General features: G+C 30.5%; 2 protein-coding genes across 2 annotated transcripts; both read right to left on the bottom strand.

Annotated features, from left to right (window-relative positions):
* Positions 1–59: 59 nt before the first annotated feature.
* Positions 60–4,704, bottom strand: LOC140987192 (signal peptidase complex subunit 3B-like). The gene is made up of 7 exons (XM_073455603.1): positions 4,589–4,704; positions 4,327–4,459; positions 4,189–4,236; positions 3,297–3,359; positions 2,276–2,329; positions 459–545; positions 60–377 (listed from the first exon to the last, which is right to left on the bottom strand). The coding sequence occupies exons 2-7, from the start codon at positions 4,450–4,452 to the stop codon at positions 252–254; spliced, it is 504 nt and encodes a 167-aa protein (XP_073311704.1). The 5' UTR covers positions 4,453–4,459; positions 4,589–4,704; the 3' UTR covers positions 60–251.
* Positions 4,705–6,053: 1,349 nt separating this feature from the next.
* On the bottom strand, positions 6,054–8,020 carry LOC140988817 (uncharacterized). The gene is made up of 3 exons (XM_073457890.1): positions 7,770–8,020; positions 7,531–7,606; positions 6,054–7,407 (listed from the first exon to the last, which is right to left on the bottom strand). The coding sequence occupies exons 1-3, from the start codon at positions 7,797–7,799 to the stop codon at positions 6,251–6,253; spliced, it is 1,263 nt and encodes a 420-aa protein (XP_073313991.1). The 5' UTR covers positions 7,800–8,020; the 3' UTR covers positions 6,054–6,250.
* Positions 8,021–16,171: the final 8,151 nt, after the last annotated feature.

The raw sequence follows: 16,171 nt of genomic DNA, 5'->3' as shown, positions 1-16,171 counted from the left end.
CAATAGTTGTCAATCAGCCTTGAGGTAGAGGCCAGTTCTTCAAAATTAGTGTACAATGCTTAGTCTAAACTTCGATGTCAATCGCAAGTTCATCGGATTCAATGTAGAATGCCGAGTCTAAACTGGAATTATATAAATCTTCATGGTTTCAATACAGTCAAGAATAAAATCACCTTTTAAACTCATGATGCTGTTATTCCCACGCATGTATCTTAACTCTCGGAACACTAAAATGGCACAAGATAGTATTTTTATCTATACGCCTCAGGTAAGCGGTAGCCACTCATCACTATTTTGTCCACAAACATCTTTCCAGTCTTTGGCATGACATGCCAATGCAGTGTTAAGTTGAACTCTTTACCACGTAGATTTCTCCCCTAGCCACAAAAAAAATATACATCAAAGGTCGAATCAAAAGATTAGGCATGAATCACGTAAACGCTATACACAAAACTCACTTGGTCAATGAAACGATATTTGTTTGTTGTGTGAATCCAAAACTTTGCATGTTCTTTGGAAGGTATGATACCATCCCACAAGGACACCTACAAAAACAAATTCCAATCATTTAGAGAATCGTCCCATGTAGGAATACAATATTTTATGGTACTCGAGAGCTCTCCTGATATAGAGTTTTACAAGGTAACAAACACTGTCTAGGAAATACTGCACATTCGTTAGGACATCAGTTTTCTATCCAAGCAATGGAGAATTATAATATTGACTAAAATTAAGAATATATATCAGAAGGGTATGAGTGGTCCACATGCAAATAGGTATATAATTTCAATAATCCAGATGCCATTCAATATGAAATCAATGCAATCATTTATTTCGTTTTTACAATCTTTCAAACGAGATAGATCAGTTAAGAAATCTCCTCCTCTATTTGTTGATGACAAACTGGAAAGAAGGCCAAAATCCTTTTACCCAAGTCTAAGAGTGTCCAAGCATCAAATCGTAGTTATTTAAGGCGCAAGGTGCACACACTAAAGCTTACAAGCGCACTAAGCATAAATTGTTAGAATTCACATATTTAAGATGAATTTAACTAAAATTTATATGCATAGAAATAGATTTCACATAATATTAAACAATAAAAAAAATTCATCAACAAACATATAGTGTAATTTTTTTAAAAAAATCAATTACCTAATCGTTAACCTTCTTTGTCTTCTTAAAGAAAACGTCAAATGAAAAGTCGTAAAGTCTTGGAATTGAATTGCAGTAAAAAAAACCAGATAGAAAAAAGTGTTTGTTAATATATTTAAGTGCTTATAAAATAAAGAAAAATAAAACAAAAACAAAAAAAAGAGAGCACCGCAGTAGTAAAAGAAGTAATATAGAAGCATTGTAATTGAAATTGCAAATTGAAGAAAAAAAATTAAGGATGCACATATTAAAATTAGGAGAAAGATAGTGTTATGCTAAGAGTTTTGATGGAATAAAAGTCTGTCAATACATACATGCTGGTTTTTTTATGGGCCTAAATGCTTAATCTTATTGGCCTTGGGTTATGTTAACGTGGAAAAAAATTACTCACAAACAATTTTATCATAAGCGCGCTTTTTCTCGCTTCAAGCAAGCCTTGCGCCTTGCAAGAGGAATGCGCCTAAGCTCAACTCTTGCAAGGTCTGTGCTTGGGTAGGGCAGGCGCACGCTTTTTACAACTATGCATCAAATAGTTTATTGATAAGGCACGCCTAGAAACAATTTGAACCTTCCAAACAGGGACATACAAATCCAAGGACTACTCATCAGATAACACAGAATCTTGCTTCTGTGATGCTTGCATTCTTAAAATTCTAAATAGACCATAATTCGAAGCATCTTGTTACAACGCTATAACAGAACAATGTCGTACAGATAGCTGCGGAGTATACGTCTCAAGTGAAACAAATACTCTAGGAACAAAAGACATTTCTATTAGCCCCCTAATTTGTACAGTGATCAAACCCTGAGCGGATTACATGCAATAGATTAGACAGATGGAAAAATACAGCAAAATGAATTCTAGAACAAAGGCAATAGGAGTCAAAGTATGACTGTTAAGATATATTTCAACAATAATTAAATAAAAGACAAGTATAAATGAATTGGTATACAGTGATCAAACCCTGAGCCGATTACATGCAATAGATTCGAGAGATGGAAAAATACAGCAAAATGAATTCTAGAACCAACTCACAAAGGCAATAGGAGTCAAAGTATGACTATTAAGATATATTTCAACAATAATTAAATAAAAGATAAGTGTAAATGAACTGGTATATACCTGATTCAACGAATTCTTTGGTGTTTCATATTCAGCAGCTAAAAATACAAAGACCTGCAAATTCCATAAGAGCTGTTGTCACATTACATTAACTTAATGCCAATAAGAGGTCATAAGTTCAGCCATTCCCAAAATTTTTAGCATCTGACAGTTGACATTAAGTTCATTTCTCTTTTTTATGAGCTTTCAAATAAGATATTTTACATATAATACAGTTTAAATTAGCATATGGTGACATAAAAAGTCGACAGTAGTTGACGAAAGTAAAAGAAGAATTTTCGACACTAGTACTTGCCAAAACAAAAGTATAGATACATTAAAAAAAAGTATAGATACAAGAAAGCAAAGAAAAAGAGAAAACATCAAACCCTGACAACTGTGATAATTTATTAAGGCTATAAAACAGGAAAAAATTATACGGGAAGAGAATTTTCGTTCAAGTTAAGGAGGGAAGTCATGGAATGGAAATTTTTAAAAATTAAAATATTAGATATATTTATTTTAGCCGAAAAACGAAAAGGAAAACGAGATATAGGTAGATGCACACACTTTTTTCGTGTGTTGGAGCTAGGGTTGGGACAGCTGGGCAGATCACACCCATAAGTCTGTCCTTGCACTCTATGTCCCTATCTAAAACAGGAGACCATGAAAAAGAGATGCAAAGCATAACCTTTCCATATTTTAATTGTACAGCCTACAATCAATAATTTCTTGAGTAAACCACGTGGCATATTTCATTGCTTGTATTACTTCCAGAAACCAGCCAACAACTGTCTATGCCCATAAAAGTCAGATGGATAGGCAATGATAATGTTCTATAATTTGAACTTCATCTAGTAACGGAACCAATTTTTGTGACTACATATTAAAAGCCAGACCCATGAAAATCATGGATTCATTGACAGAAAGCAAGTAGTCCTCTCTATCCATATTGAATATCACCAACAGTATCAAGAGAAACTATAGGTGGTCAAATTTAAAAAATCGACAAAATATTCCACATAATGAGTTACTGACAGACCTGCTTCGTGTTCCATGTAAATAATGACTGCAAGTTTGCAGTTATATTCAATGTCAGGCTGACCTGCATGATAAAAACATCCTTATTAGCCAACCAGGTATGTCACGTTTCCTTAATTGTTTCTCAGAATTGGAATACAAGAAATTGAACACAACTTTGCACATTGATATCTGCTAAACCTTTTGCAACTTATTTTCTGTACAAGCACACGTTAGCTTATCAGTCAAAATGCAGAGGCAGTGATCCAAGTTTGGTTTGCAAAAAAGTACAGGTAATGGAAAAGAAAGAAAAATATCAAAGAGATTGGGTTGAAAGAAAACCAAATTCTGGATCAAGCTGTTACTTCCTTTAAACTTGTAGAAGTAGTGAGTGAGAAAGTGTAAAATCTTTAATCTATATCACCTTTAAGGACACGTGTGCATTTGCTAATCATGAAAACCTCCAAATGTGACTATTGTTCAAAACTATGACTTTTCGAAGTAATGCATGGCCCATAGATAGGATTAAGTGGAAACGTGACAACACAGAAACATAAGCACCCACACTCGAGAAAAACAATTTTAACAGCGTGAAAATTCGACCGAAAGTTTGATGTTAATAAAAATTAAAACACAAATAGTCCAAAGAACAGAAACTTTGACTTGCACAAAACTGAAATTTTGCATGGCGATTCATGTACGCAATCCAAATCAAGTAAATTCAAAGTTGGCACAACAACAATTGAACTTTGAATGCAAGGTATACTGACATAGCAACCAAACTGTACAAAAATAACAGGAAAATGTTCACATGCTAATATTCAAGCAGAAATCTCTGCTCAGAAACAGTCCCAAAATATCGGACACACAAAATAAACGAATAAACGCCGTCCCAAATCAATAGGTCGATTTACCTCATCATCTCCATCGGGTTTCTTCTGGAACCAATTAATATTCAAAACCTAAAACAAGAAAAAAAACTGAATGAACAATGTCATTTTAAAATGGGGGGATTAACAATTAAACATACGTATGCGTACAATTATACATACCTGAACTTCAGAGGTGGGAGACGGTGAATTAAAATTGTCAGATACAGAGGCCATGGCGCACATCAAAGCGAGAATGGTGATGGCGAAGGTTAGCAAAGCATTAGCTCTGTATCCGAAAGAGTGCATTTTGTCCCTGATTGAGTATATATAATCGGGAAAAAAAAAGGTAAATCTAGCGTTGAATGAAATTGAAAGGAATCGCGAATCGTTAAATTCTTGAAATCTGCCAAGAATTGTTCTGATGCAACAATGAATCTTTTACCTCGCGAATCGTAGGTGCCGGCGGAGACTGGAAGTCTGAAACCGATCGAGGACGAGGGTAGACTTCAGAAGACTCGAACGAGAGGAAAATGGAAATAAAAAATGGTTACTAAATGGGCTGGGCCCAACTTAACTATATGATTGGGTCTACTTTTATGTTTATACTATTGGGCTGAAATATAAGCTTAAGATTCGAAATCATAATTAAAAATTATTTACATAATTGGAGTGAATTTAAATAGAGTATACAAATTTTCAGATTAGTTATGTACCCAATTCCTATGTTTTATTCCATTAATTTTTTATCATCTCAACCATGCTTGAACGGAAATTTTCTACGTCGCTTAAGTATTTCTCTGCATATGACGTGATAAAATGTTAATCTCTACATCATCGCATATGATGTCATATCATGAAAAGAGAGACTCATCATAATTATTATTGAAATTGTTTGAATTTACGTTTTGTGAATTTGAAATTTATTTGAATTTTGTTGGTACAAGTTTCATTATTGATCCAAGCACAACATCAGTGAAATGAATTGTACTTAATAGAAATAAATGTATATTGAAATTCACGTTTTGCTATATGGGTCAGCTTTAAAATTATAGATAAAAATATACATATAAAAATCCTTCATTTCCGAAAATTGGAACGAATGAATTAAAGCCAACCAAAAAGGCGAAGTCCTCTCTCTCAAGTTAGGCAGCCTAGGTTGCCAAAAATCCAAATAGGGATTTTATTAGCAATGCAGTTGCCGTGTCGTGTAGAAGTAAAACAATATTAAATTCACAAAACAACACATACACGCGTTTTTAAGCTAATTGAATTTGAATTTGAATTTGAATTTGAATTTGAATTTGAATTTGAAAATATTTTTTTGTTGTGTTTCATTAAAAAAAAAAAAAGAGAGAAAATTGAATCTCGGGAGAAATAACGAACTTGAATTTTTTTTAATGTATACATTATCATTTGTGATATGAGTAGGTCTCTTGTGAGACTGTCTCACGAATCTTTATATGTGAGACGGGTCAACTCTATCGATATTCACAATAAAAAGTAATACTCTTAGCATAAAAAGTAATATTTTTTCATTAATGACCCAAATAAAAGATCTATCTCATAAAATATGACCCTTGAGACCGTCTCACGCAAGTTTTTGCCTTGTGATAAAGATCACTCTTAATCTATTAGATTCCTTAATCTAAGATCGATAACTAAATAAATTTAAATAAACCACAAGATTCAACTACAGTTCATGTATTTAACTTAAAAAGTTGACTTGGATTGAATCAAGTATAGATTGTGAGTCAATCTCGATGATCAATTTCATGTACACGATTATTCTATTTAAGTCATTTATAAAAAAATATTATTTTTTATTATAAATATAAACAAAATTGAATTTGATCGATTCCAGAATAGGAGAATGAATTCGAAGTGAAATTGTTGTTAGTCAAACCAAGCACCAAAAATCTGACCAATCTATTAACATTCGAGATCGATCTCAAAATGCAATTTTGACAGGGGGGAAGAACGCACAAAGGAACCTAATTGAAAGGAAGTAGCAGTAACTTCGTTTGGTACATGTTGATTAACACTAGCAGAAATTTTCACTAAGCTACAAACACAAAAGAAATCAACTTCTAATACAAGAATACTTTCACATAATACTGCAACTATCAGTGTTCTCGTCACTGAAAATATGGGTGAATTTATCGTTGGCCGGAGGTGGAGGCCCATAGTTCATCCCCGGATGTGTCGGCCGATTGAACATCATCGGATGGTACATATCGTTCCCATTCGCCCGTTGCTGGTTCATCATCATCATCTGAGCCATGTATTGCTGTTGGTTGTAAGGATTCCCAGGTCCCGGGCCAAAGTCCCCCGGTCGCCCTTGCGCAGCGCCGGGGAAATTCCCCATATGCAGCCCCTGCGCAGAGGCTGGAAAATGACCCATCGGATAGTTACCCATCATACCTACATTTCCACCATTCAACCCTTTATGGTTTGTTGCATTTAACTCCTTGAATCCTAGTTGTTTATTGTCCATTTTCGGAAGCCCGTCAAATTTATCTCCCCCTTTCTTGCTCCAGCTATCATTGTTTTTCCCATCATTCTTGCCATTTTTTGCACCAGATTTACCATCTCCGATCACAAATCCTACATTTTTACCACCTTTTTTACCACCAACTTGATCTTGATTCCCCTTTTCTGCCTTAATCTTACCACCGTTCTTCGCACTGCCGTCTTTAGCACCAGTTTTACCCAACATACCCTTCAAAAAGTCGAATCCGCCGCCTTTCTTGCCATTTTTTGCTCCAGTCTTGCCCTTCAAATGGCCGTCATGGCCGCCACCACCAGCACCATTTGCAGCTTTATTGGATACTTGATGACCAGTAGTGAACTCCTCATCAGAATCATCATCAAATTCATCGTCAAAATCATCTTCATCCTCCTCATCTTCTGAAAAATTCAACTTGCCAGATTTATTATTATTATTATCTTTACCCAGAAATTTCATATCCTTCACCCCTTTAATATTCTGCTTCTGAATCTGCTGCAGCAGAGGATTTTGCTGATGCCCACTTTTCTGTTGATCTTTGCCACCCTTTTGAGATCTATTATCTTTACCCCCATTAGTCGGGTTTTCAAAGCGGAGATTGTTGAGAAAATTTGCGGGGTTTTGTCCATTTTGTGTTCCCCAGAGCTCAGCATGTTTGCCTGATTTTTCAAGTTTCTCTATGAGAACCGCTGGATCAACATTCCCAGAAACAAAAACTTTCCCTTGCTCCGCATCTATATTTACCTTGTACACTCCTGCAGAGATAAAAATTTAAATCCATGAAAAAAAAACTTAAAGAAAACAGTTATAAAAAAAATACATGGGACAAACTAAAACTCGATTTCTTGATAAAGTCTTAACTGAACTCCACAACGTACCCTGAATCTTCTGCAGCTTCTTCTTGACCTTTTCCTTACATCCTTCACAGTGTATATTTACTCTAAGAACAGAAGTCTGCAACGAAAAACAAACCAACACAACTGATTCATTAACATAAACAAAAACCGTACAACTGTCCCAGGTGGGCTGAGCACAAATCTTGAACAAAATTCACAAGCTCAAGCCATACAAAATTTTCCAGTAAAAGAATTCTTGACGAGAAGAAACCCCTTAATACCTGAACCCTCAACATATCTTGCTTGTTCATTGTTATTTGGAGTACAAAACAGGAAGAAAAAGTGAGGATATGAGTAGCTTGACAGTAAAGGAAAGAAGAAATTGAGGTGAGTAAATATTATATCATTATCCAGCAAGAAGAAGCAGGGCTTTAATTTACAAGATCAGGAGCCGACTCTTTCGCTTTTGCAGTCGGCTCTTTTGTACTGAGCAGATAAAGGTCCAATAGGTTTACACAGAACTACGAAGGCGGTTCCAAGAATTTAAAATATCGTCTCAGGAAAAAAAAATTAAAAATATTTTAGTCTGAACACTCCACAACTTCTTGGCACTTATTATTAAGTAGCAAAAGTGCCATTTTTAATTATTATTATATTAACTAATTTGTAGTTAACCTCTAAAACATACTTTGGTACATATAAATATTTAAGGCATAGTTTGGTACACATGATATGATAAACATGTGATATATAATATAAAAATAAGTTAAGGATATATAAGAAGTAGGATATTATATTTAATGTTTGGTATTATTTTAATAAGAGTGATTAAATTTATATATTAGATTGTAATGACAAAATTAACCTTATCATAATAAATTTTATAATTTCAAAATTGTTGCTTGAGTTCATGTTTTTTATTTGTTCATGCGCCGACAGTGCTTGCATGCTTTATTTATTTTTACCTGATTTTATATATTATAATATGATAATTGAGCCATTGATTTTCTGAGTCAAGTCAAATATCAATTTTTAAGGTTAATCGAGTGATATTAATAATTTTATTCAGATTTATAAAAATAATTTATATAATTATCATATTATATAATATATAAAAATAAAATAAAAATATTTATTTGATGGGACGGTGAAATGAGAGAACGATATGGTTTAAGATTTTTATATATTGAGGGCAATTAAGACATTTGTGGTGTTTTTTGTCATCAGATTAAAATTATCGCATGTCATAAAAGAGATACATTATCCTTGTATAAAACTATTTATTAATATCATTGACTTTCTAAAAAGGTACCAAACGTGAGATAAGGAGGATTATTTATCAATCCCTCTCTTATTTTGTGTACAAAACTATGCCTTAATGTATAATATAAAGATAAGTTGAGCATNATAAAATTAGGTAAAAATAAATAAATCATGCAAGCACTGTCGACGCTTGAATAGATAAGAAATATGAACTCAAGCAACAACTTTGAAATTATAAAATTTATTATGATAAGGTTAATTTTGTCATTGCAATATAATAANCTATTCAAGCGTCGACAGTGCTTGCATGATTTATTTATTTTTACCTAATTTTATATATTATATAATATGATAATTGAGCCCTTGATTTTATGAGTCAAATCAAATATCAACTTTTAAGGTTAATCGAGTGATACTAATAATTTTATTGAGATTTATAAAATTCATTTATTTAATTATCTCGATTTCATTTATATAATTATCATATTATATAATATATAAAAATAAATAAAAATATTTATTTGATTTTAATTTATACCTACTAGCAGATATTTATAAAAATCATTTACATAATTATCATCTAGTGATACTAATTTAGAACTTGATCATATATAGGATGTGATATACTATAAATCTTAAACCAAACCAACCCATTTTTATATATTGAGGACAATTAAATCATTTGTAGCGTTTTTATCATTAAATTAAAATTATCGCATCACATAAAAGAGATATTTTATCATTGTATAAAATTATTTATCACATATCATGGGTTTTCTAAAAAGGTACCAAACATGGGATAAGGAGTATTATTTATCAATCCATCTCTTATCCAGCGTACCAAATTATACCTAAGAGTCTGTTATGTTCACATGAATAGGTATTTATTTTGTGAGGTGATCTCATATATTTTTATTCGTCAGATGGATTAAGTCTACTCATATTTACAATAAAATAATATTTTTAGCATAAAAAATAATAATTTTTCATAGATAATCTAACTAAAATATTCGTTTTACAAAATTGATAACTAAAATTCACGTGAGTTTTTGTGTGTTTCGCATTGTCAAGTATTTCTGCACGCCTTTCCAGTAATTGGCTCAAAAGAAGGAAAAACATCTTTTGGCCGAGCTTGGTTTCGTGTGTTTTATGCCCAAAGTGTGGGAATCCAACCGCGTTATTTGTTTGTATAATTTTTTATTTTTAAAAAAAATTTATTTAGAGCTTAATCGATTTTTTAAATTAATTTGATTTAAATAAAAATATTAATAATATCAAAACTATAAAAATTGATAGAGAAAATCATACTGAAATTTGAAGAGAGACCAAATTTTGAAATAACGAGGGCATACCAACGTACCAAGCTGGTCGGTCTCCTTTGCTCAACTTATTTATACTTGGTCTTTCGTACTTGTGATCATGAACGCTTGCATAATTAATTTTTTTATAAGTAATATTTTTATAAAACATTTATAACTTAAATCGAAAATATCAAAAATAAAAATCAAATTTATATATATTTCACTGTTTAAATTGTTGTCAGTTTTTTTTTACGAGACAGTTTTTAAAAATACTTAATGTGTCAAAAATGAAATCTGATTTGGAAAATAAGAAATCATAAAAGTTTTAAAGATTATTAACAATTAAAAAATTGACTTCCTTTCATGGGATTCGAGTTAATCACGTGCGAAGATCGGCTAATGTAGTGACACATTCTATTGCTTTTTTTACTATTTCTTCTCCTACCCCATTTGTATGGGAGCTCGGGAATTTTCCTCTTTGGTTGGTATACCTTGTAACTAAGGACATGACTAATTCTTAATAATATTACAAGTCTTTACCATCAAAAAAAAAAAAGAAAAGATAGGGATTTGAAAAGTAAATCATGTTAGGAAGTGTTTGGTAGGGGTGATAAGGTGGTTTTATTTTTTTTAACTCACCTTATCCCTCGTTTGATACGCGTGATTATTTAACCAAGTCATTACCTCCTATGAATGATTAGGTTATATTAGGTGGGTTAAAATAATACCTCCTCACCCCAGAGGATTATTTATCCAACTCTTAATCCTTCCTATTTTTCCAATTTTACCCTTCTCCTATATCCAAACTCACCACCACTTCCCGCCACGACCTTCGCCGTCGCCACCGACCACCGACCGCCGCCGTCGACACCGCCGGCCGACCGCCGCCTCCGGCCGATGACCGCCGCATACACCGCCCGTCGATAGCCGCCGGCAGCCGCCGAGAACCAGCCTACGCCGGACCACCGACCGTCGTCGCCGACCGATAACTTCCGGCCGGCCGGTAGCCGTCGACGTCGCTGACTGCAGGCCGCACCGGCGTTGCCGTAACGCCGCCGCTGAAGTGGAAGAAGAAAAGAAAGAAGAAAGGACAATTTTGTCCTTTTATCAAAAAATTCAAAATTATCATACACTTAAAAATCTTACCAAACATAACACCATATATTACATTTCTACGACAATCATTTTCTTTATCATTTACTTACTAATCATTAGTTTATTTTATCCTCCAAACCAAACGCAGCCTTATAGTATAAGATAATAGATATATCTATATACTATTGTATTAAACTAAAATATTTGTACTCATAAAATTTATTCCAAGTGAATATTATGAAAACACCACTATCAATAAATTCAAATATTATCTATAACAAATTACATATTTTATTTGTACATAGACAAATAATAATTAAAATTTATCAAAATAATCACAAAGACACTATTATATTATTATTACCAGTAAATTATGCGCGCACACATTTTGTGTGTAAAATTATAATCATAATTTATATAATATTTTTTTATTTTATTAAATGTTTAATTTAATAATAATTTACATAAATTAATGAGAGGTCATAGTGCAATTTGAGATGTGTAATATTGAAAATAAGTGGTGGCGATTTTGAGAAAAATGTTGGTGTAAGAGCAATTTGGGAAACGAAAGATGATGTCCTTCAGGTGACATATTTTTCGTATAATAGTATAGATTATTATTATGAATAAGTATTACGTGTATTTTGAAAGTTTACAAAATTAAAATTTTAAATCTCATATCATTAAACATATTAGGCAAAATAGAAACAAAATAACTCTTATATTTGTAAGACTGTTACGAGTCAATTTTGTGAGAGTTATCTCATACTCGATTCGTCCTATAAAAAAAATATATTATTTTTATGTCAAGTATACACCAGCTATATCTCTATCACGAATATAAATCCGCAAAACCGCTCCAATAACGGTATAACCATGTGGCAAGGTTTTGTTAAGCTTTAACACTAACCCTCATTTAAAAGTTCATAACAACGAAAAATTCAATCGCAATTATGATCACTTTTCAGATATTTATAACATATTAATTAATTAATAATTGATGTGTAAATATTGTATTATGTAACGAGTGAAGAAGGTGGAATTAAATATTGAGTGAGGAAATATTATCATTTGTTTAATTGTAAAAATTATAAAAACGACTTTATTTATTTTAAATCACTTTAATATCAGTGGTCGCCTAAATTTTTTGATACAATAGAGTGAAAAAATTTATTATCTAATCTAACTATTACTAATGTCGTTGATATTCGAACGTAAAATCTCTTACGTGAGAGTTTTCGAATTTCACGTTTATCACTGTACCAAAAAATCATTAATAAGTTGTCTATATTGTATGTATTAAATATTTAGGCGTAAATTTCATCCAAGTATAAGACTAATTTCATAATAATAATAACAAAAAATTTTATTTATTTATATGTTGGTAAGATAAATTTACGACCAGCTAGCTGGATTCATTGACCGATCGATAATAATAATAATAATAATAATAATAATTATTATTATTATTATTATTATTATTATTATTATTATTATTATTATTATTATTATGTGTAATGGGAAAATAAATAAATAAATAAAGAGGAGGCAAAGGCACGAGGCAACCCGATAAAAGAAGAAAAAAATTTGTCGAGTTAAAAAATGTACATTTCTTAATAACACTGTATTCTGACAGCTACCATTCACTGCCTTTACCCATTTCTTTTATTTATTTAATATCACTTAATTTCTTCACTGTTGTCTTTGTTCCCATCTTGTGTCAGAATATACACGCGTTTTTTGTTTTTGTACAGAAAACGACAACGAGTTTAACAATTATTTTTGTTGGATAAACAAATCGAGATACGATGTTCGACTTTTTTATATGATTTAAAAGATTTTAATTAAATATTTTTGATAAAATGATAAGCGTTCAGTGTTATAATTTATATTAGAATAAAGGTCGTTGTTTCAATTCTTATTGATTGCAATGAGTATAATTATTGAAGTCTCTACTGTGTAAGGGCAGTCAAAACGTACGATTTAAAATATTTTAGTTGAACTATTATTACCAATTATAGTTTTTGGTAAAACGAAAAGCGTGTTTGGTCTTACAATAATTTAAAAATTATCGAGAAACTAAACTACAATTGAAATTATAAGAAAAAAAATAAATCTACAGTTTTTACCCAAAAAAATAAAAATAAAATTTGGTGTCCATTTTAAAATGTCCACATGAAGAAATTAGAAATTTTGATTCATCAGAATTATATATCTTTTTAGTTGTCTGTTTTTTATTATTATCATTATTGAAATTATGGAATGAGACCGGGCTTGTAGCTCAGTGGTCTCACCCCGTCAGATTAGCTGGCTCCCCGGATTCGATCCCTCCCTTGCGTGTGTTGTATTAAAAAAATAAATAAATTATGGAATCATGTATTCTACGATCAAGATCATTTCTCGTTTATAAATTACTGAAATAGTTGATATTTTAAGACATTAAATGTCTGGTAGGGTTGACTTAATTAATGATGATTTAGAAATCAATGTCAATAAATTATTACATAACTTCAACCAACGTGGGATCGTGCTTTTATGTTTTTTAAAATTAAAATTTTAGTTTCGATTTTATGTTATTTTAAATTTTAGTTACAAATAAAGAACTTGATATTTTTTAAATTTGTGATTCTTCTTCATATGAAAATAAATTATAAAATATCTAAAAAAAACTTTGTTAATCTTAATATTTAATATCATTCATTTTTTCATCTCAAAATTTTATAGGGAATACACAATGTTAGTCAATTTTTATATATATAAAATACATAAAATTAAAGGGGTTTCCAAGGTTTCGATTTACCAAAATTTTATTGAAGTGCTTGGGATGAGATTTAAATTTATAAATATTAAAAATTAAGTTTAAAAGTAATATGTTTTATTACTTTAGAAATTTTTTGCTATATAATACGTAATCTAGTGATCAAGGGAATAATTACAATGACATAAATTGAACTATATCCATTTCATATGGATTAACACTAAATATTATAAATCATAAATGAAAAAAATAGAGATGTTTTATAAAATTCAATATTCATGTGTGATTTTTATTGAACTCAATTACCATATTTATAAAAAAAAATAGCATAATACAAGTACTTACAGTTATTATCTTGTCTTTTTATCTTGATAAAAAGTGTGATTAAATAAGAATAATCATTTACAATAAAGAAAAGTGTCTATAACACTCCTTTTTAGATGATTATTCGCACAACAATCGATTTGTCAAAATCTCAATTTGACAAGATAGATGCTTGAGAATTCATTGAGACTCAAATGTTGCATCGTTAAAACTTTGATGGTAAAACTATATGAGAAAAAACCTGTGTGAAAAAAAAGAGTACAACAATGGATATTTTCTTCGGATTTTTTCTCACGATGGACGCGTTTGGTTAAAATCTTACTTAGAAAAATCTAGTGGGACAAAATCACAGTGAAAGAAAAATAATATGATGTCTCTCACTACGTGATAATTGTTTTGTTAAAAACTTTGTTATAAGAGATCTAGTGAGAACAATCATATTAAATAAAAAAAAAGTACAATTTTAATTGTTCCACATGTTGCAAGCATCATTAAAATTATTAGGATATATATACTTCAATCAAAAATATAAATTACCATTATTGAATCAACTAAATGATAAAATCAAATATTTAATAAGTTATAAAAACATAAACTCATTTATGGCATGATATATAACTATTATAATTGTTACCATGATTGGTCGATAAATAAATCAAAATAATTAATCAAATAAAAAGACCTGAAATTATTTAAATCAACCCGTTGCCATAATTTGCCAACATCATCCTCGTTGTCATGTATGAATGGTAATATCATTTCATTGGATTTATTATTTATTTTGTTTTTCGATTGATATCGACGTGGTCTTACTATCACATGTTCATATATATTTTGTCAAAAAAAATATAGATTATCATCAAACATAAAATCACTATAATTAATCAGAAAAAATAGTGACAAATAATTGATCATTATTCTTCTAGAGCATAATTCTTTGATAAATATGAGATCTTTAATCATATTTTTTTTACTAATTTTGACAATTTTAGATCTTATATCAATATTCTTTTAGAAATTGTAATTCATGAATTATCTATTTATAAGATTATCAAAAACTCATTTAACCAAAAAAACACTAAATCAATATTCTTCAAAAATATTGTTAAATATTAGTTCTTATATTAATATTCTTATAATATTAACAAATCTTTGATGTTTTGATCAATATTCTTCATAAATATTGATATACTATGACATTATATCTATATATTTCGATAATATTATATTTATAGATCCTAAGTCTCCAAATTATATGTTAATCATGAATATATTTAGATTCTTAAAATATTATATCTTAATCATGAATCTATTTGGATTATATTTCTAATTTAGAATTTAAATAATTTTCTTAAATCAATATGTCGACAAGACTCCAATTACGCTAATTAGACTTGACAAAATCAAGCCTTGAGTGGTGACATGTTCGATTAGGGATCATCGTTGAGTTACAATAGCTTGATTCTTGAAATATTAAACACCGATGAATTAAATCGAGTTTGATTTTCAAACCAAGCGGAAAACACTCAAAATAACTCTTCATAAAAATAGATTAAACGTTTTGTAAATCATTTAAAATAAATGCAAGTTGAATGAGTAAAAATATTTTGGTTGAAGCATTTTATCAAACACTTGGTATGCAATATTTTGGTATTTGAAGAACACATAAAATATTTCAACAATGTATCTTTAAAAACAGTGAAAATGATAAGTAAATACAATAAATAAATAGACACGAATTTGTTTATGGTTGTTCGGAGATTATTAATCATCTGCTTCTCACGTTCCTTGAATAGCCGGCAGAAATTTTGTGTTTCTCACTGCAAGAACTATGGATATGGAAAACAAGACAGGAATTTTCAACTCCTACGTCACCCCTTCTTCTACTTGGGATGATCCACTAGAAGATTTTGATTTATACAACACCTTGTACAAACTCATT

Source organism: Primulina huaijiensis, chromosome 11, assembly GCF_012295235.1.
Source record: "Primulina huaijiensis isolate GDHJ02 chromosome 11, ASM1229523v2, whole genome shotgun sequence".
Classification (NCBI taxonomy): Eukaryota; Viridiplantae; Streptophyta; class Magnoliopsida; order Lamiales; family Gesneriaceae; genus Primulina; species Primulina huaijiensis.
This window is presented reverse-complemented; position numbering and strand designations above follow the sequence as displayed.

Excerpts from the sequence above, each read along its gene's own strand:
- LOC140987192 (XM_073455603.1), bottom strand. The coding sequence starts at position 4,452 with ATGCACTCTTTCGGATACAGAGCTAATGCTTTGCTAACCTTCGCCATC. Across the intron at positions 4,237-4,326 it reads CTCCCACCTCTGAAGTTCAG|GTTTTGAATATTAATTGGTT; the intron begins GTATGTATAATT and ends TTCTTGTTTTAG. Across the intron at positions 378-458 it reads AATATCGTTTCATTGACCAA|GGGAGAAATCTACGTGGTAA; the intron begins GTGAGTTTTGTG and ends TTTTGTGGCTAG.
- LOC140988817 (XM_073457890.1), bottom strand. The coding sequence starts at position 7,799 with ATGAACAAGCAAGATATGTTGAGGGTTCAG. Across the intron at positions 7,607-7,769 it reads AAGATATGTTGAGGGTTCAG|ACTTCTGTTCTTAGAGTAAA; the intron begins GTATTAAGGGGT and ends TTTTCGTTGCAG. Across the intron at positions 7,408-7,530 it reads GAAGCTGCAGAAGATTCAGG|GAGTGTACAAGGTAAATATA; the intron begins GTACGTTGTGGA and ends TTATCTCTGCAG.